At 40.5% G+C, this 20,766-nt stretch overlaps 2 protein-coding genes across 3 annotated transcripts in view; both read right to left on the bottom strand.

Moving 5' to 3' along the window:
* Positions 1–5,714: 5,714 nt before the first annotated feature.
* CUNH9orf40 (chromosome unknown C9orf40 homolog) lies at positions 5,715–13,940 on the bottom strand. Its single transcript, XM_036433778.2, has 3 exons — positions 13,888–13,940; positions 13,335–13,839; positions 5,715–7,254 (listed from the first exon to the last, which is right to left on the bottom strand). Exons 2-3 carry the CDS (start codon positions 13,767–13,769, stop codon positions 7,096–7,098), a joined length of 594 nt encoding a protein of 197 aa, XP_036289671.1. The 5' UTR covers positions 13,770–13,839; positions 13,888–13,940; the 3' UTR covers positions 5,715–7,095.
* Positions 13,941–17,539: 3,599 nt separating this feature from the next.
* Positions 17,540–20,766, bottom strand: part of CARNMT1 (carnosine N-methyltransferase 1) — a 40,371-nt gene continuing 37,144 nt past the window's right edge. For both annotated transcript variants that reach the window (XM_036433770.2, XM_036433771.2), the window contains one exon: positions 17,540–20,092. In XM_036433770.2, the coding sequence (XP_036289663.1) occupies positions 19,991–20,092 (102 nt within the window). In that variant the 3' untranslated portion in view covers positions 17,540–19,990. The remainder of the gene's footprint in view (positions 20,093–20,766) is intronic.

The raw sequence follows: 20,766 nt of genomic DNA, 5'->3' as shown, positions 1-20,766 counted from the left end.
ACAAAAAAACACACATTTATATTTATTCAATTTATTCTAGTAGATCAGAGAGGAATATCTATTTTTATCTTTTCAGATATCCTTTTATAGTTGTTAGGTTTTTTGTCAATATTTTCTAGATTTTTGTGTGTATGTTCACGAGGGGTATTGATCTATAGATTTCTTCTTTTGTAATATATTTACCTGGTTTTGGTATCCAGGTAATGCTGGCCTTATAAAATGAACTGGAAAGTGTTCTCTCCTCTTTTATTTTTCTGAAAAAGAACACATTTCTTCCTTAAATGTCTAGTAGAATTCTCCAGTGGAACTAAATAATTTCAGTTTTATTGTTAGAAGGTTGTTTTTTAAAATATATTTTTATTGATTTCAGAGAGGGAAAGAGAAACATCAATGATGAGAGAGAATCAGTGATTGGCTACCTCCTACATGCTCCCCCAATGGGGGTCGAGCCTGAAACCTAGGCATGTGCCCTGACCGGGAATCGAACTGTGACCTCCTGGTTCATAGGTCAACACTCAACCACTGAGCCACGCTGGCTGAGCAGCATGAATGTTTTTCACAATATGGGTTAGCAGTTTATAAACTATTTTATGAACATTTGAGGATTGAGCTAATAAACATATTATGAATATAAAGTCTAGTTTTCTCACTGTTGGATAAAGGAGTTATAAATAAGAGGACTACAACCAAGATTACTCTACCCAGCACAGCTATCATTCAGAATTGAAGGTCAGATAAAGAACTTCACAGATAAGAAGAAGTTAAAGGAGTTCATCACCACCAAACCAGTATTATATGAAATGCTGAAAGGTATTCTTTAAGAAGAGGAAGGAGAAGAAAAAGGTAAAGATAAAAATTATGAACAACAAATATGTATCTATCAACAAATGAATCTAAAAATCAAGTTAATAAAAAAAATCTGATGAACAGAATAATCTGGTGAATATAATAGAATCAGGGGCATAGAAAATGAGTGGACTGACAATCCTCAGGAGGGTTAGGGGTGTGAGGGGTGCGGGGGGTGCGGGAAGAGACTGGACAAAAATCATACACCTATGGATGAGAACAGTGGGGGTAGTTAAGGGCAGAGGGTGGGGTGGGAACCGGGTGGAGGGGAACTATGGGGTGGGGGGAAGAAAGAGGAACAATTGTAATAATCTGAACAATAAAGATTTATTAAAAAAATAAAAAAATAAGGAAAGAGGAAAAGGTAGGATGAACCCTGTGATATTGAACTGGAATTGGAAGTATCAGTTTTGAACTTGTGTGTCAAAAATAGATGCAGACACAAGTAGACAGAGAAATACACATAGTTGTATATAAACATATATTTTATTGTTCTGTCAGCTGTGGGGACCTAGAAGCAATGATACCCAATACTAATGAGCAGATCTTGCACCCAATCTTCATTTCTAAATGCCATTCTTTAATAAAGAAATCAGAGCTTTTGTAGAAATGATTCCCAGGACTAGGATGGACAAATTATAAGAGAAATACCTGTGCCAGAACATCTTGTGTGAGAAGGTAAGGAAGTACTAAACAAAACAAAAACACACACACAAAAAAAACCCACACAAGATGAGGTCTAGCCCTAACCGGTTTGGCTCAGTGGACAGAGAGTTGGCCTGCGGACTGAAAGGTCCCAGATTCGATTCCGGTCAAGGGCATGTACCTTGGTTGCGGACACATTCCCAGTGGGGTGTGTGCAGGAGGCAGCTGATCAATGTTTCTGGCTCTCTACCTTCCTCTCTGTAAAAAATCAATTAAAAAAAAAAAAAAAAAAAAAAAAGATGAGGTCTATATTTAACAGCTGTGTAATGAATTACCACAAACTTAGCACCTGAAAAATGCATCCTCTTGTTAACTCAGTTTTGAAAGTCAGAAGTCCAACTTGACATGCAAGGTTCTCTGGAGTATCTCAAAACTGAAGTCAAGGTGCCAGCCAGGTTGTGTTCCTTTTGAAGGCTCTAGGGAAGGATCCACTTCCATGTTCATTCAGGTTGCTGAGGTCAGATCTTGAGGATGTATCAATAGAACTGAGGTCCCCGCTCTGGCTGGCCATGGGGACTCACTCTCTGCAGGCTGCTCTAAGGTCTTTGTCACGTGGCTCCCTCCATCCTCAAAGCCCAAAGAGTTACTCTCCTATTGAATCCCTCCCACACTTTGACACCTCACTGACTTCCCGGCTCTGACCTCTCCACCATATTTAAATGGGCTCATATGATTAGGTCAGGCCCACCTGAATTGTCTCCCTATCTTAAAGTTAACTGGTTTGGGACTTTAATTATTGGGTCGGCAACTAAGTAATTGCGGGTTTCACACATATATGGCTTCAGTTGAATTTTTAGGTTTGCAGACGTAGTACAAATGTAAAACACATTTTGTTATTTGATAGTTGGCTATTCAGCTGTTAATCAGTAAAAAAAGTTTTTTGATCTGTTTTGTAGTTTCATTTGGCGTTTGTTGAAAAATGGAAAATCAAAAGGAACATTTTCGTCATATTTTGCTTTTTTATTTCCGCAAAGGGAAAAACGCATCGCAAGCTCATAAAAAGTTATGTGCTGTTTATGGTGACGAAGCCTTAAAAGAACGGCAGTGTCAAAATTGGTTTGCCAAATTTCGTTCTGGTGATTTTTCACTCAAAGATGAAAAACGCTCTGGTCGTCCAGTTGAAGTTGATGAAGCCCTAATCAAAGCAATAATCAATTCGGACTGTCACAGTACAACACGTGAGATTGCAGAGAAGCTTCATGTATCACATACATGCATTGAAAATCACTTACAACAACTTGGCTATGTTCAAAAACTCGATACATGGGTTCCTCACGAACTGAAAGAATCACAGTTAACGCAACGCATTAGCAGCTGCGATTTGCTAAAGAAACGTAATGAAAATGATCCATTTTTAAAACGACTGATAACTGGCGATGAAAAATGGGTTGTTTACAACAATATCAAGCGGAAAAGATCGTGGAGCAGGCCGGGTGAACCAACTCAAACAACATCAAAAGCTGATATTCATCAAAAGAAGGTTTTGTTATCAGTTTGGTGGGATTACAAAGGAATTGTCTACTTTGAACTCTTACCACCCAACCGAACAATCAATTCTGATGTCTACATTGAACAACTAACAAAATTAAACAATGCAGTTGAAGAAAAGCGGCCCGAATTGACAAATCGAAAAGGTGTTGTATTCCATCATGACAATTCAAGGCCACACGCATCTTTGGTCACTCGGCAAAAATTAATGGAGCTTGGTTGGGATGTTTTGCCACATCCACCATATAGTCCTGACCTTTCACCATCTGATTACTTTTTGTTTCGATCTTTACAAAACTCCTTGAATGGTAAAAATTTCAATAATGATGATGATGTCAAATCGTACCTGATTCAGTTTTTTGCTAATAAAAACCAGAAGTTTTTTGAACGTGGGATTATGATGCTGCCTGAAAGATGGCAAAAGGTCATTGATCAAAATGGGCAATACATTACAGAATAAAGTTGTTTAGTTCCATGAAAAAATTTTTTCTTTAAAAAATCCGCAATTACTTAGTTGCCGACCCAATTCATCTGCAAAATTCTTCACAGTAGTGCCTATATTAGTCTTTGATAGAATAACCAGGGGCTGGGAAATTTGGTGCTCATTCTAAGGAATTCTGCCTACCATGAGTTCATAACAAAAGAACACAAGATATAGCAACCAAGAAATATGAAGTGCTAGAATATTATTAAGTATTTGGACTCCAGATAATTTAAGAGCTGAAGTTCTTTCAAAGTAATCTTCTCAATGAACTTAAGGTATTTTCAGAGATCACTAATAGTTTATGTATGTATGTATATATGTACATATGTATGTATTACTTGTCATCTATGAGAAAGATAGTGAAGAGCATTTCGAGAGAGAAATGTAAGGTCCAATATGGGTTCAATCTGTGCCTCTGCCTCCTGGTATAATGTACTGAGAAGGATACATCATCACTTCTATGGAGTTCTTACCAAAAATGCATAATTGTGAGAAATATTAGGCAAATAGAAACTGAGGGGCATCCTACAAAATAACTTTTCAAAAAGTGCCACGGTCATGAAAAGCAAAGAAATCTCAAGGGACCGTTTGGTTAAAGGAGACTAAGGAGATACTAAAACTAAATATAACAAGTGACCATGGATTGAGTTCTGGGCCAGAAAAAGGATGCTAGTGAAATGGCAAAATCTGATTATAGTTCACTAGAGGCCCAGTGAATGACAATTCGTGCACCCAGGGGTCCCTCAGCCCAGCTGCACTCTCTCGCAGTCCAGAAGTCTTCAGGGGATGTCAGGCACTGTTCTGGGCACTAGGAAAAGCAGTAAACAAAAATGAACACTTTCCTACTGCCAGATCAAAGAGAAGGTTAGGAAGTTTACCATTTTAGTATTTTTTAAAATATGCTTTTGATTTCTAGAGAGGGAGAGGAATAGAGACAGAAACATCAGAGGTAAACAACTGGCTGCCTCCTGCACACTTGTCTCTAGAAATAGAGCCTACAACCCAGGCATGTGCCTTGACTAGGAACCAAACCAGTGAACTCTTGGTTCCTGGGTTGACACTCAACCACTGAGCAACATCAGCCGGAATACCATTTTATTTGTATTCCCGCAGTACTTTAATTGCTTCCTCATTTGCTAACCTTGCTCTTTCTTCAATTCAAATTTTTATCCTGAAATATCTTGTAGCAACTGAAAGTGGAATGAAGAGGAACTATAGGAGCCTAGCTGGTTTGGCTCAATGGGCAGATGTTGGCCTACAGACTGAAAGGTTCAGGGTTAGATTCTGGTCAAGGGCACATGACCGGGTTACAGGCTGAATCCCCAGTAGGAGGTGTGCAGGAGGCAGCTGATCAATGATTTTCTTATCGTTCACTAGAAGCCCCGTGCACAAAATTCATGCACTCGGTGGGTGAGGGTATTTCTCAGCCCAGATTGTGAGAGGGCACAGGCCAGGCCAAGGGTGCACGATTGGGACCAGGAAGGGATGCGGGAGGTTGGCTAGCCAGGGAGGGCTCCAGGGCATGTCCTGTCTATTTTGCTCAGTCTTGATCCGCCAGACCCCAGCAGCAATCTAACCTACTGGTTGGAGCGTCTGGCCCCTGGTGGTCAGTGCACGGCATAGCGAGCAGTTGAGCGGCCTCATTATGTCATTAGCATATTACACTTTTATTAGTTGAATGGCCAATGGAATGACCGGACACTTAGCAAGCATATTAGGCTTTTATTACATATCGATAGGATGTTTTTCTCTCCCTCTCCCTCTCTCCTTGAAATCAATAAAAAAATATATATATATTAAGCCGAAACAGGTTTGGCTCAGTGGTAGAGCGTCGGTCTGCAGACTGAAAGGTCCCGGGTTCGATTTCGGTCAAGGGCATGTACCTTAGTTGCTAGCACATCCCCGGTAGGGGGTGTGCAAGAGGCAGCTGGTCAATGTTTCTCTCTCATCGACGTTTCTGGCTATCTCTATCCCTTCCTCTCTGTAAAAAATCAATAAAATATATTTAAAAAAAAATATATATATATAGTATTAAAAAAAATAATATGTGATGGGGAGTGGGAGGGAAGAGGAACTATAGGAAGCACATTGATTCTAATTATATTTTTGTACCTACAATAAGGGTATTATAAGAATTAAACAAGATGATGCAGGTACTCAGTATATAATTTGACAATAAACACAATCTCTCTTGAGGTAGATACTATTTATTGTTTCTTATTTACAATGAAGAAATCTGGGGCTTGGATATGAGAAAGAACCTGCTTAATGTTACATGGGTAGAAAGTGGCAGTATAAGACTTTGAACCATGTCTGATTCCAAAGCCTTAACTTTCAACCACAATACTATACAGTTTGCTATCTGTTCAATAACATTCTTATTAATGTCAACCCATCTTTAAATTCCGCAGTGCACATGAAACATTGTTCTTTTTCCCTCTCATTGGCATTTATCCATCCTTCTTGGATTTTGAATATCATTAACCACAAAAAAAATACACAAGGACAACTTAATTACAAAGCCAACATTCTAGAATACAATACAAAATTAACTTCATCATTGATACTCATATAACTCAAATACAATGAAATGGGAGCTACCGAATAATTTAGTTGTAACAAAGCCATCAACAGGGCAAAATAAAAATAAAGCTAATTAAGAGGCATTGCTTCAGCTCAAATTAGTTATCTCCTATAAACAACAGGATCAGTGCTTTAAAAAAAAAAAATAGCTATATCTAATGTCCACATCAGAACAATTGAGAATCTCTCAGGCAAAGATTTGTGAAGTATTGCCAGTGTTGAGAACTACAAGTGTATAGTAAGAAGCAATAAAAACCATGTCCTGAAGGCAATTTGAAATCAAGAAACTTAAAAAAAGAAATAAACTTTCCTCTTATCTTGGGAAAGAGTGGAGGGAAATATCTACTCATTTTTCATTGTTCTTTATTCATTTTTTGATAGCCCAAAGTAGAGTTTAACAAACATCAGATATTAGAAGTTATGCAAACATGCAACCCACATTGAAATTCTCACTACTTCACATTTAGAAAGCTTTTATATTTTTTGGAAAGCTCTTTTAAAACAATACCACTTTCTGAAAATGCCTCACATTTTAAATTTGCATAGATGTTTAAGTCAGCTATCTGTTCAACTAGGAAGAGTCAATAAAGTGTATTAAAGAGCATTTTATTAAGTTATGATAAAACAACATTCATTTCATGTAACACAAATTAACAATTTTGTTGCAGAAAGGACTATTTGAGTCTTTCCTACCTGTTTCTAAAACTTGCAATTTATAAGATTGATATCTTCAAATTTAGAATCTAGACATAACTTTTAAGAATGCACACATAAAATACTTTCTCTATAACTGTACTATATCACTGACAAATCCTATTGGGAGTTTCAGTACCGACTGTAGGCATTTATCATTAAAACAACTCCTCGTTTTTCAGTTTTGGGAATGAAATAACATTAAGTATGGAAAATAACTTTTATCCTTAAGAATATGCAAGTCACTTAGAGATGTTCTCTCAAATTCAGAAAAAAACATTGCTTCAGTTCCTCTGTCAGGACTCCATGTCAATCTCAACCACTTCATCCTTGCCTTGAAGCCTTGCTTCTGTAAGGTTATCTTCATTTAGAGCTTCAATGTCTGCCAGATCAATAGGTGGTAAAGGATTCCTCCAGTACTGGAAGGTGTTATACTGCCAAAATTCTTCATTGATCTTTAGGGGGGAAGAAAAAAAGAAAGTATATCAATGGCTTAGAAAAAGTTTAAAAAATTATTTTCAGGAAACAAGTTTGTGTGTGCGTGTGTGTGTGTGTGTGTGTGTGTGTGTGTGTGTTTTAAAGGAAACTCGTGTAAGATTTTACAGTCTTTGTATCTTCAACATTTTTAATTCTATTTCAAAGTATTTTATGGACTCAGTCAAAAGTATTTATTAGTTTAAATTTAAAATAATTTCTTTCAATAGTATCCTTCTGACAATTTCCATTCTCAACCAAAGAAAATGTTTGCAAACAGTCTTAAAATGTTTACCTTCAGCGAGAAAACATTTTTATTGAAAAAAATACAGATATATCTTAAAAGTTATTTTTAGTCTTTTTCCCGAGGTTTGGTATTTTAAGGGATTGACTTTACATAGGCTAAAATATTTTGACACCTTCTAAAAAGTATTAGGACACAAACATGCTAAATAGCAAGAAAAACTTAAAACTAATCATTTTTATTAAGATACCATTTGGTACAAAGCATGCCTTTTAAATCAATATAGCAAAATTGTTAAATCCTAACAAGTGAGCACTGGCTCCTTAAACATTTAACAGTTTACTCTGAATGATTATAAAATCATTTCAAGTAACTATGAAGTGAAGCTGATGTTCCAATAAAGTACAAAATTGGCACAGAAGTTCAAAAGCATTCTAAAAATATTTTGTGCAAAGGAAGCAGCATTGGAATAATATAGATTCCCAAGGTGACCATTATCTATCTCAGAAGGGTATCTATATATCTGTATTTATTCTACCATGCTATGTTCCTTTTTTTTTTTTTTTTTTTTTTTTATTTTCTTATGTTATGTTCATATTTGCTAGGGCAGCATTATCCAACAAAAATATAATAGAAGCCACATATATGATTTAAAGTTTTTCTAATAACCACAGTAAAAAAGTAAAAAGGAACAGGTGAAATTAATCTTTAAAAAAAATAAGACGAAATGTTTCATTGCTCTTGATGGTAAATCAAAATATGGTAGTTAATGAAAATGAATGCACTAAATCACACACTGCATTCAGGTGTCTTCAAACTGCGGCCCGCAGAGGAGTCTGATCCGGCCGGCCAGGTTTTTTGGGCAGTGAGCGCAGCCGAGGTGTTACAGTAGGAATTAGTAGTTCATATAGTCCGGCCCTCCAGCTCTCTGAGGGACCGTGATCTGGCCCCCACTTTAAAAAGTTTGAGGACCCCTGAATTAAATCAAAAGAAACACTTCATTGCACACCATCACTGCACCCTCCAGCTTCCCCCTCCGCGCCCTGGAAGCATCACTGTGGTCTGGTCCTAAACTCCCGATCCCCTTGAGTTGCTGCGCTGCCTTCTCTAAGGACACCATGAAAAAGTGCTGTGACAGCCGTGGTCCTGCAACCCTCCCTCTGCCAGGAAGTCACAGAGCTGGGCTAAGGGACCACAGGCAAGTTAAAGGCAGAAGGGACTCGAACCCTCCTCCTTTTCCTCTTTCGCTTCTGAAGAACTCATTTAGCACGCTCCATTTTGGTGTGTCTAAAAACATACAATTGCATGTATCCAGTATAAATCAATAAACCTGGGGAAACAGGTGAAATGGAGAGGCAATGTTTCAGTTAAAATGGTTCAACTAGTGCCAAGGTAACTGGCAAAACTGAGTGCAGCTGAACTGGGCTGGTGACACCTCTGTGATGTGTGAGCAACAGACCAGGCTTTGAGAATAGAATGAATTTCCAAGGACAGGATGCCAATAGGATTCTTTGTCACAACTGTGTTTGGGAGCCCTGGGATGTAGGGGTGGGGGATACATGAAGACCAGGCTTTAGGTGACTTCACCCTCAGCCCCTTTACCACGAAAGGTGCCCTGAGCCTCTTCTTTTAAGGGTCCTGGCAGGGAGGCCAGGCTGCCCAGACTGGCCAGGTGAAATTAATCTTACTGTTTTATTTGGCCCAATATACCCAAACTATTATCATTTTAACATGCAGCCAACATTTTAAAAATTAATGAGATAGTTTACTTTTTTTTGTCACACAGGTTTTTAAAACCTGGCAGGTAGTTTACACTTCTAGCACTATTCAGGCTAGCCATTTTTCAATGCTCATTAGCTGCATGCGGCTGGTTACTTTACCAAAAAGTACAGGCCTATAAGAAAGTCTCATTTAGAAGTTCATTCAGGGCCTCAGACACTAAGGCTTAGAGAATTAAAGAGTCTTTGGAATTTCTTAACACTGGGATAAAAATGCAATAATTCAAAGGATGCCAAGAAAAATTTCATTTTAATAAGCAAATAGGGTTAAAAACAGTATTTCATTGCCACTACCTACTTATAAACATGGGCAACCCCTACTACCCCTCCCCCCCACACACAAAAAAAACCAAAACAGTCATCAGTGTAGCCTAGTATCTAAGAGCACAAACTGCCACTAGACAGACCTGGGTTTGCACGACTCACTAACTCTGATCTTGACCTAAGTGTTTCCTAATCAGTAAAACATACGGCTCTCTTGCAAATTAAGGTTTAGCCCTATTTACTGCTCAGTATTATATCCCAAGAAGTCTTTGAATTATCAATCAACAGGAAACATATTTGCTTATTTTCTGTTAAAAATATCTAATAGTAAGGGTCAGCACTAACAGAGCAACGAACCTGCATAAAGTGACACTAACATGAGAAAATATAAATATTTAATGAATACCTGGTTTTATTTTAGTTCTCTAGAAAAAACAAATCTAAAACAACTCCAAAAATATTCCAAGGTTCTGCCTAGACTGCATCTCCAATATAGAAAGGACATGTTTGCCAAAACCGGTTTGGCTCAGTGGATAGAGTGTTGGTCTGCAGACTGAAAGGTCCCAGGTTCGATTCCGGTCAAGGGCATGTGCCTTAGTTGCAGGCACATCCTCAGTAAGGGGTGTGCAAGAGGCAGCTGGTCGGTGTTTCTCTCTCATTAATGTTTCTAGCTCTCTATCCCTCTCCCTTCCTCTCTGTGGAAAATCAATAAAATATATTTAAAAAAAGAAAAGAAAGGACATGTTTGAGAAAACTCTTCCTAAATGAGATCCAAGGGTAAGGGCACAAACTTAAGGCTTATTCTAGGCACAAAAAGAACCAGGGAGATGTTTACTGCACAAACTGAAAATTATTTTTAACTTCTCCATGTTTCTGTTTTATCCTGTTTTGTCTTTGTAATTGTCTGTACAACCCTTAGAACAAAGACCCTACATCTTTGGAAACAGGGAAGGTGGAGAAAACAGGTCCCTCTCTTAAATTTGCAGGAAAAAAGCAGCTCAAGGAACAGGACTAACAAAAGGAAAGGACATACTAGTAAGGGTTCTTGGGCTTTTGCCAAAAGAGAACAGGAGACTAATCTTGGAGAAGAAGGAACCCTCTTTTTCCTGCCATGAGCTTATAGTGTCTATAGGATGCAGAGAGGACCCAGATGTAGTCACTGCTGAAGGGAAAGACACGGGTAGGAGATGCTAAACAGTAGTGAGGGCAAAGACTTAAGCCTTCGACTAAGCACAAGAACCAAAGAGACACTGACTGCAAAAACTGTGCCAGTTTACTAAAATACTCTCTTTCTTTGCTTACCTGCCATTTCCTCAGTTCCCTCTTTATCAATCTGTGGCAGACTGTAGTCAGAGTATTCTGGTAGGAAAGACAAGGCTATGTATGGGTGGGGTCTGAAAAGAAGAGTTTTCAAATAGGTCTAGATGACTACAGTATTGTTGCTTTTTTGTTTGTTTGTTTTTTAGGTTTTGAATATTGTCCTAGACATGATTTAATTGGAAATTCTAATTCTTTATTCTATTTTCAAAATGTAAGTTCTATCATTCAGTTTTATGCAAGCTGATTTTGAACCTAAAAGCAACCTAAAGAAAAAAGTCTAAATAAGGCTCAGGCTTCCTAAATTCCAAAAAAACTAGGGGTACAAATATTTACAATTTATAATTTCATCCAGAAATGCTTATCAAGGTTAAAGGATAATTTCACAATCACAGGAAAAGATCTTTCCCAACTATTAAACTCTCATCTTACTGGGTTGTTCACCATGAACAAATATTCCAAAGGAACCTCAATTATTTTTGAGGGGTGGGGACAATGAACTATGTATTTGATAAATTCTGCATAAGGTATTTAAGGCAATGGAGAGATATGAGGTGGATGCTATGGTGTAGAAGTTTAAGAGTTTGGTGAAGTCTGAGCCCTGTATTTGGTACTTTCACCCTCAAAGCTCCAAGTCAACAGAGAACTGCAGAAAAGCAATTTGAATTCCTAAAGCTAGACCAAAGCTCTCCAATCTATACTAATAAAAGGGTAATATGCTAATTAGACCGGACATCTTTCCTGACAAAGATGGGGACAAGGCCAACCTGCAAATTGCCCCAGGCCCTCACCCAGGCCAGCACAGCGCCCCAAGGGAACCCCCACCCCAATCAGGCATGTAGCTGGCCTGCAAACTGCCAATGGCTTCTTGCCCAGGCAGGCCCTGTCCCAGCAAGGACCCTATCCTGATTGGGGGTGTGGCCAGCCTGCAAACCCTGAGGCCCCTGCCCTGGCAGCCCTGCTCCCCAGGGGGGACCCCCAACCCCCACCCCAGCCCGGCCCCCTTCAGGGCAGGCCAGCTAGCCCCCACCCATGCAACAGGCCTCTATCCTATTATATATAAGGATAATATGCATATTGACCCTAACAGCAGAAGGACATGACAGCTGGACCAGTCACTGTGAGGCACACAGCTCACCCAATGGCAAACAGGGAACCTGGGTGGGTGGCAGTGGGGGCAGCTAGGGACGATGGCCCTGACCCAGGCAGGCCTGGGGACTGTACCCGTGCACAAATTTCATGTGCCGGGCCTCTAGTAAATATACAATACCAGCCACAAATATAACGAACTTTTCTGGTGGCTGTACTAAAAACACTAAAACAGTGGTCAGCAAACTTACTAGTCAACAGAGCGGCAAGCCTGGGCTTGGGAGCCGCAGTTTGCAGACCACTGGACTAAAAGAAATAGGTGAGATAATTTTTAATCCAGTGTATTCAATCCAGTACCTCCAAGATATTTCAACGTGTAATCAATATAAAATGTTTTGAAACCTCTGAAACGTAAGTATTTGACACTTACAGCTCATCTTCTCACGTGGCCAGTGGCTGCCACGCTGAGCAGCACCCGCCTAGTCAAACCAGAGCTGAGTGCGGAGGGAGATGTGGCAGGCTTATTTCCCCAGAACTGCGAACAAGCCAAAGATCTTCACAGAAGATCCTCATATACCGCAGGGCCCAAGTTAATTTGCAACAACAATCCTTTCCCATAGACTTAGACTTGGCACAGTGAGTTAAAAATACTTTTTCCCAAGATATAGTCACCCTTCCCCTCTACCAAGGAAACACCATGCCTAAAGGACATCCAATGGATAGCTTCCACATTGCTCACCTCTTTAGAAACAAATCATTGTTCAAGCAAAGAAGGCACCCCACCCCTCTCTCAGACATTTGTCGACAACCTGAAACTCGTGGTTCAACGCCTCCCACCAAACTCTATCCAGTGGTCCGCAAACTTATTAGTCAACAGAGCCAAATATCAACGTACGACGATTGAAATGTCTTTGAGAGCCAAAGTTTTTAAACTTTATACAGGTAGGTGCATTGTTATTAACTTAATTAGGGTACTCCTAAGCTGCTGGCCTAAAAGCCACACTCAATGGGCCAAAGAGCCGCAGTTTGCCAACCCCTGATCTAGGCTATCAGGAGTCATGCACCTGCTTCCCCTCCCACAGCTCGGCGCCCAAGCAGCACCCGAGGGCCCCATCCCCTGGCTTATCGGAGCGCTTTCGGCCTTCGGGGTCCCCCAAAGCCCTGCCCAGAGGAGCTGGGGCCCTCGCTGATGCCTGCAGGTGGGCAGGCGCCCGTTCCTGCAGTAGGGACCCCGGCTTTTCGCCTTCTGGGTCGTCTTGTTGATACGAGTCTAGAGGGGGACGATCTGCTCCTTATCAGGAGGAAAAGTGCCCAGGGAAATGGTAAACCCACCCAACCTCGGGGCGCCCAGCCCTCCACCAGTCCTTACCTGGCTCGGTGCGGCCCCCCAGTCTCCCCGCGGGGGCTCCGCGCGCCCCGCCCCGTGGTCGCCACCGCCCCTCGGGGGCCGGGCGCCCGGAAGCTCCTCCCCCGGCCGGTGGGGCCGCGGGGGTGGCGGCTGCAGCGGCGGGGGCCCGCTGGTCTCCCAGCCGCGGGCCTCCCGCTCCGCGCCGCCCGGGGCGCCGGTGTCCCCGCCGTCGTGGCGCTTGCGGGGCGAAGCCGAAGGCTCCGTCATCGCCGCCGCGTCCACTTTGCGCTTTCGGGGCAGCTCCGGGGCGCCGAGGGGCGGCTGCCCGAGGGGCGAGGCCGCGGCCGGCGGGACCCAGAGCGGCCGAGGCGGCGGCTCCTCCGGAAACTCGCAGAGCAGGAGCCGCTTCCAGGGCACGTGGAACGTGAGCGGCTCCGCCGCACGCCGCTTGGCCATGGGCCCGGGAGGCTCGGGCGGAAGCCGCCCGGCGCGGGAGGCCGAACGCCGGTCGCCGCGGAGGGCGGGGCCCGCGCGCGCGGGGGAGGGCGAGGGCTCCGTCGGGGCCGGCAGGCCGGCGGCGGGAAGGTGGGACGGCGGCCCTGGAGGGGGAGGAGCGGCCGGGCTCGCCGCCGCGGAGGTGGGGCCGGACGTTGGGGGAGTAACCGCCGCGCCGCGCCGCGCGGAGATTCGAACCTGCCCTCTGACGGGAGCTCGCGCGCACGCGCCGCGCGGGCCGGGCCGCTGGTTGGTGGAGGCTCGAGGGACGCGCTCCCGAGCGCCTCCGCGGCCGGAAGTGCGCGCCGCAGGGGAAGACGGGAAAGCTGCGGCGCGTTTCTTAAAGGCCCGACCTGGTCTCGGGCTTGTTTTCCTGGGGCCGAGGAGGATGTGCGTGTCCCGCGCTCGGTAAAGCTGTTTAGACTTAAAACCTTCAACATCTACGTGTTAATATTTCCTTTCCTTGAGTCAGCAGCGAGGCGGATTAAAACGATATTGTACAAACTTTTATTGAACTGGGGTTAGGGCCCTCGCACTACGTTAGGTGCTGAGTGGAGGCGGACTGTGCAGGGGCGGGGCTGAGGGGAGTGGCTGAAGCCGACCCGCAAACACGGAGGAGAACCCAGCGGGTTGTTTTGAAGGGGCTTCTGTGGGAAGGGAAGGAGACCATGCGTTCTTTGAAGATCTTTTCATTAAAAATGCATCGATGAGCCGAAACCGGTTTGGCTCAGTGGATAGAGCGTCGGCCTGCAGACTGAAAGGTCCCAGGTTCGATTCCGGTCAAGGGCATGTACCTTGGTTGTGGGCACATCCCAAGTAGGGGGTGTGCAAGAGGCAGCTGATAGATGATTCTCTCTCATCGATGTTTCTAACTTTCTCCCTTTCTATAAAGAAATCAATAAAAGATTTTTTAAAAGTTTATTTTTATAGTGGTTTTTAAAATTTTACAGTTACACAATTGGCACTCAATATTATATTAGTGCCAAGGAATTTATATATCTTTTGTTAAGTTTATTCCTTGGCTGTTTATAGTTTTTGCAAATAGTGCCCCCCCTCCCCCTTATGGCTCAGTGATTGACTTCGACCTGTGAACCGTAACATAAGGTTACGGTTTGATTCCTGGTCAGGGTACATACCTGGCTTGTGGGCTCAATCCCCAGCAGGAGGCAGCCAATCTTTTACTGGGGATTGAGCCAAACACCTGGGCATGTGCCCTGACTGGGAATCCAAGCGGACCTCCTGGTTCATAGGTTGACACTCAACCACTGCTCCACATAGGGCAGGTTTTTACTTACTATTCTATATGCTCAGAACACCCTGTATCTGGTTCTTTTTAATGCCCCAATACCAAGCCTGGTGCCTTACACAATACAGAATATCAACAAATATTTGTGGAGCAAATAAGTGAAGACTACACTTGTGAGGCTAGAATACTGGTCAGGTCTATCTTTTTTATTCCATCCTTCCCCAAGCTGTCTGCGATGGAAGTGCCCTGCTCTTCACCTCCCCACAAAAGGACAGGTTGAATTTTTAATAAGAACTTAGTACAATTTTCAGCAAACAGGTTGCCTATAACTAAAATGTTTAATGATAGTTTATGTTGGTGAAGATATAAACAGATATGTTCTCATTTGTTTTATTGATTTCAGAAAGAGGAAGGGTGAGGGATAGAGATAGAAACATCAATGACGAGAATCATTGATTGGCTACTTCCTGGGTGCCCCCTACTGGGGATCGAGCCCACAACCTAGGTATTTGCCAACTGGGGTAGAACAGTGACCTCCTGGTTCATGGGTCAATGCTCACACAGGCAGGGTGCTCTTCTCGATTTAAAGAGCCTTCTGGAACCATCTGTGAAAGTTTTAAAAAGCACATGCACATTCAGTAATTCTACTTCTAGAAATGTATACTCCAGATATAGTACTGATAGTGGACACGAAGAGGTATGTACAGGATTATTCATTGTAATACAATGCTGGATAGCAAAAGATTGAAAATAAAAATGTTACTTTTCAGTAAAGTATAATGTCTGTGTATAGATACCTAATAGTAAAATGCTATGTTACTAAATTTATGTGTATGCATATAGAACAATCAGCAAAACAGAAAAGCAAGGTGCACAGTAATATATATAGGCCACAAAGATATTAAAAAGGAGAGGATATATATGTATATTAAACACATGTATATGTGTGTTTCTTTTGGTATTGCACAGTTGATCCTAGGAGGATGCTGTTATCAATATTCATTGGGGTGGGATACGAGGAATATGGGTGGAGGGCATGAAACACAACTTTGGCTTCAGATTATCTTGGTGTCACTGGTGTCTTGTGTGGGTGGGGAGTTACTACAGGCCAATAGAATTTCTGACTTATCTTCTGTTGGGAGACAATTTTCCATGGGTCTTTTGTATTTCAGTGCATCTTACAAGCAGAGGCTCTGGCTGCCTTTATTACAGATGATCTTTTCAAGGATTGTGTTTAGGCTTGAAATATAGATGTTATCTCGCTCTGAAGCTAAAGGTGGTTTGTCTACTATCCATTATATCTTCATCTAGGGCAAAGAGTTAGGCACATGTACTGTTTGTCTATCATGAAAGATACAGCGTTGTAAACGGATCCTCTCTGATGCATTGGCATGTACTAGTATCACTAGCACTCTGTGTCAATGTGAGTTGGGCTTCAGGAAACTGGTTCAAAATCAATACTCTGGCCACTGCTGCTGCTATAGATTCTTTTACTTTCCTGTAGGAGTTTTGTGTCTTCTGCTACTATAATATTCCTGAAATTGGCAGTCTTACGCCTCAATTTAAATGCCACACAGACATGGAATCTGGCCTCACCAGCAGCTTGAGCCAGATGGCACAATTTTGAAGCATAGGGAGTTATCTCCCCAGAGCAAACTGTGACAAGTAGATAAAATTTCCCTCTCCTTCTGATGGACTATTTTTAGACAGAGTGCTTCTTTCCAGAGATGTCCCCATGTTGCCAGATGAGTATTTGTTTGTGAATGCAGTAGTTGGCTTGGTAACAACTATATTTTCTTGTTCAGTGCTTCTTTGTAATCTAAAAATCATATATTTTTTAAAATTATCATTACTGCTGGCTCTTGACTAAAAGATAACTCCCCTAAGCTCCTGGGTCTAGATGACTGATTGGCTAACCTAATGGGGTCCAATGGGTTGCTGTCAGTTTAGCTTCGGTTCCAGCTTTGTAAAACCAAAAGCAGATGTGGGCACTTCTCAGTGGCTAGAACTCAGAAGTAGTCCTCATGGTTAATTCTCCCCTTGACAAGCCTCACTACATTTTTACTAACCTTTGCATTGCTGCCAATGGCTTGTTGGGACTGACAGATTCAGACACCATTCTTTGGCCATTAATCTTACATAAATTGCTCAACTTCCTGATGGTTAAAGGAATGAATATGAAAATTAGATCCCAATTTTTCCTATCACATTGAGAAGAAGTAAAAAAATTAGCAATGTCCAGTATCAGCCAGGGAATGGATGCTATATCTGGTTTCCTTTATGGTCTTTTTCGATTATTCAACAAAACCAAAGATTGGGATTAATTAGGATACGGCCTAGCATACTTAAAGACCAATTACTCATATTGACTTTCTAGAAGTACAGAGAAGATAATCCACGGGTTCAAAAGTATATGTGCTCAACTAATTGAAATTGCCATGTCTGTGGTTACCACTAATTTAAATGGAAACAATCAACCAAATAATGTTTCATAGCAACTGGCAGACTTTAATCAAGAAAAATCAAGTCCATCATACACATTAAAAATATAGGAAATTTCATGCAGAGATGAAGCTTCCAATTCAGCCTTTGTGGCATCTTTTAGAATGAGAATTACATATAAATACAGTACATTTTACAATTCCAAAACTTCATAATTTTATACTGTGATTTATACAGCTTCTCTTTATACTTTGCTCATTTGCTTTACATACCGTAACCTGCACCACTTCAGTCAAATTATGGAAAATAATAAAACCCAGAATGGCCTATTTCCTCCAGCTTTATGAAAATGAATGAAAATATATGTATAAAGCTAATTTAAGAAAAAAACTAAAAAACGTTTAAGGCTTACACACTTTAGTAGGACTACATATAAGAAATACAAAATTAAATCCTCCAGTGACATTTCCATTACTGATATCATAATCTTCAAGTTTAGAATATATCAACTGAGAGAAAAAAAAAAAAGCAATGTAGAACATTAAAAGTATTCATAATATGGGGGAGAAGTAAAACGGATTTCAGAATTAACTAAAATGTAGGCTATAATTTATAAATAAGTAACATTATTAAAGAATAAAACCTGATAGCATAAGTGTTAATAAACCCAACCCATGTGTCAACTTGTTTTTGCCTTGTTGAGAAGAACAAGATCATGTTTTGATGTTTTTATAAAAGTGAATACCAGTCAGTGAATAAAAAGCTTTTCTAAATCATTCAAAAACAGCTTGCATTTCTTCCAGATTTTTAAAATACCTATGTTCCTTTTCATTCTTTTTCTTAAAAATAATTTTGGGGAGCAATTTATTTCAAGTTTATTCATATGGTAGAAAATGAGAATTCCCACTAAAGAACATTGGCCAAAAAAAGAGAAATAATTAAAAACAAAACAAAACAACCACCAAAAAACCCTCAATAGGTATAGGCTTCCATAAATTGACGAGTCAAATTAGCTTCATGTATCCCTTTATTGCATAAAGGGCACAAGAGCTCCCATACTTAGAAGCAGAAAAACTCCTTTTGATAAGATGTCAAATCATGTAGTGACCCTCCCAACCCACATGACCATATAAAGGTCCAAACTTCCAAGTAAATTTTCCTAATAAAACATGACATTTATGCTTCCAGCACATTACTGGGATTAAGTCTAATCCAAATTGCCACAGAGGTCGCTTAATGCCATTATAATTACCTGTAAAAATACTCAAACATACTTTTCTCCAAGAAAAGGTTAAAACATTATATTTGTCATCTCTACTTTCCAAGCTACAGGAAAACAGAATGATGAACATAAAATACAAAGGGAAACCCCCTCCAATGAAGATCTGCTAGAGGTAGAAATTTAAAACAGCACAGACTGTTTTAGCCCTAGCTATCAGGGAACAAAACTGGTGTTAATCTGAAATTATATTAATGGCTCTGCTTACAATATTGAAGACACAGAACATGGACAGTAATTCATCCCTGAATTTCATGTTCAAAATTTCTCCATGTTAACACTATCATGACAGTTTTTACTAGTATATAGTTGTTTTAATGAAAAAAAAGTGCTTGCTTTTGTATCCCAGTAATCTAAAGAAAAAGACATTATTGTAAACATCTCATTGACAAACTATATAGTTTGAAATAATTTAAAATGTACAGATTTTATTCTTATTTCCCCAGTTTCCTAATAGTACCTTTAATAAAGGCTTTTTTTTTTTTTAACTCAGATTGTTAAGATCTTCAAACATTTCAGAGTGATCCATGATGAGTATGCTTTCAGAAAGTATTCATTTTAGTGAGGCCAAAAGACTTACTAATTTCTTGGTTATTTGAATGCATTTTTATTGGCCTGTGATACGCTTAAGTTCAGTAATTCATAAAAATGAAAGGTTTGATGCTTCCCTAAGTTCAACTGAGCTAGGAAAAACAAAACAACAAAAGGATTTGAATAAAATAATAATAAAAGACACGCATTTTATGTATAGATTGCTTAGGTCCAAGTGAATAAAAGTCTCAATTCCAGATGGTGAATAAGAGGATCCTTAGACGCTTCTAAAAATAACATGTGCAATACATACAAAACAAAAAAGGAGGTTATTACTTCAATACTATTAGTTATTCGCATGGCAGCTTGGAACGGACAGCTTCATGAAAACACTAGAGATAAAGTTTTTTCTATTGAAAGACAATTCTGGGTTTCAAGGAAAAAGTAAACTCTAAGATACTTCCTCCATTTTTACTTGTGTAGTACAAATATTCATGGCAAAGTATATTTCTGAAAAAGCGATAGACATATTAAGAAAATAGACACTATTTCTAAACTTTGTTAGGAATAAGAAGGCACCACTGATTTGAGGTTGTGTCCTGTCATTTGATAGTTGATTTTGAGTTGTTTATTTTAGGATTTGCTCTTATTAAACTTTTTTCCTGGTGATTTCACTTGAGACCATTATTGTGGTTTACGGACCACAAACAAGACACATTCATAGTAGTATTTCATCATGGAGAGGTCATTCACAGTGTATGTTGACAAGACAGATTCTTTTTCCACCTGCAATACAAACAATCATAATGGTGATGACTACCATGATGATAACACTAAAAATATTAAACACTTTTAAGTGGCAGTTGCTATTTTACATATATTCCAGATATCAATTCAATTATTATACACAAGTACCACCATAAGATTGGTACTATTAGTAATTCTACTTTATAAAGAGCAGGTTATTCAAGATCACACTACTAAATAGTGGAACTGGAGTTCACACTCAAGAGTCTCACTCCAGAGCTACTAAGCTACTATAATATACTAGAGGCCTGGTGCAGGAATTTGTGCACGGGTGGGCTCCTTCAGCCTGGCTGGTGATCGGGGATGATCCGGGCCAATAGGGTCTGTCTTGCCCAGTCCTGATCAGGGCTGACTGGGGCCAGCAAGCTGTGGGAAGTTGGCTGTGGAAGTGCACTGATCATCAGGGGGTAGCTCCTGTGTTGAGCGTCTGCCCCTTGATGGTCAGTGCATGTCATAGTGACCGGTCAACTGGTTGTTTGGTCACTTAGGCATATATACATATATACATATATATATACATATATATATATATATATATATATATATGAGAATTAAAACTATATATAGTTTTAATATATATATTAAAATAGTATATATATTTCTCTTTAAGAACTGTGTTATTTTTAAAGGAATGGAATGTTTCTAAATAAACA

The sequence above is a fragment of the Pipistrellus kuhlii genome, unplaced genomic scaffold (assembly GCF_014108245.1).
Source record: "Pipistrellus kuhlii isolate mPipKuh1 unplaced genomic scaffold, mPipKuh1.p scaffold_m20_p_12, whole genome shotgun sequence".
Lineage (NCBI taxonomy): Eukaryota > Metazoa > Chordata > Mammalia > Chiroptera > Vespertilionidae > Pipistrellus > Pipistrellus kuhlii.
The sequence above is the reverse complement of the archived record's forward strand: the minus strand, read 5'-3'. Positions and strand labels throughout refer to the sequence as shown.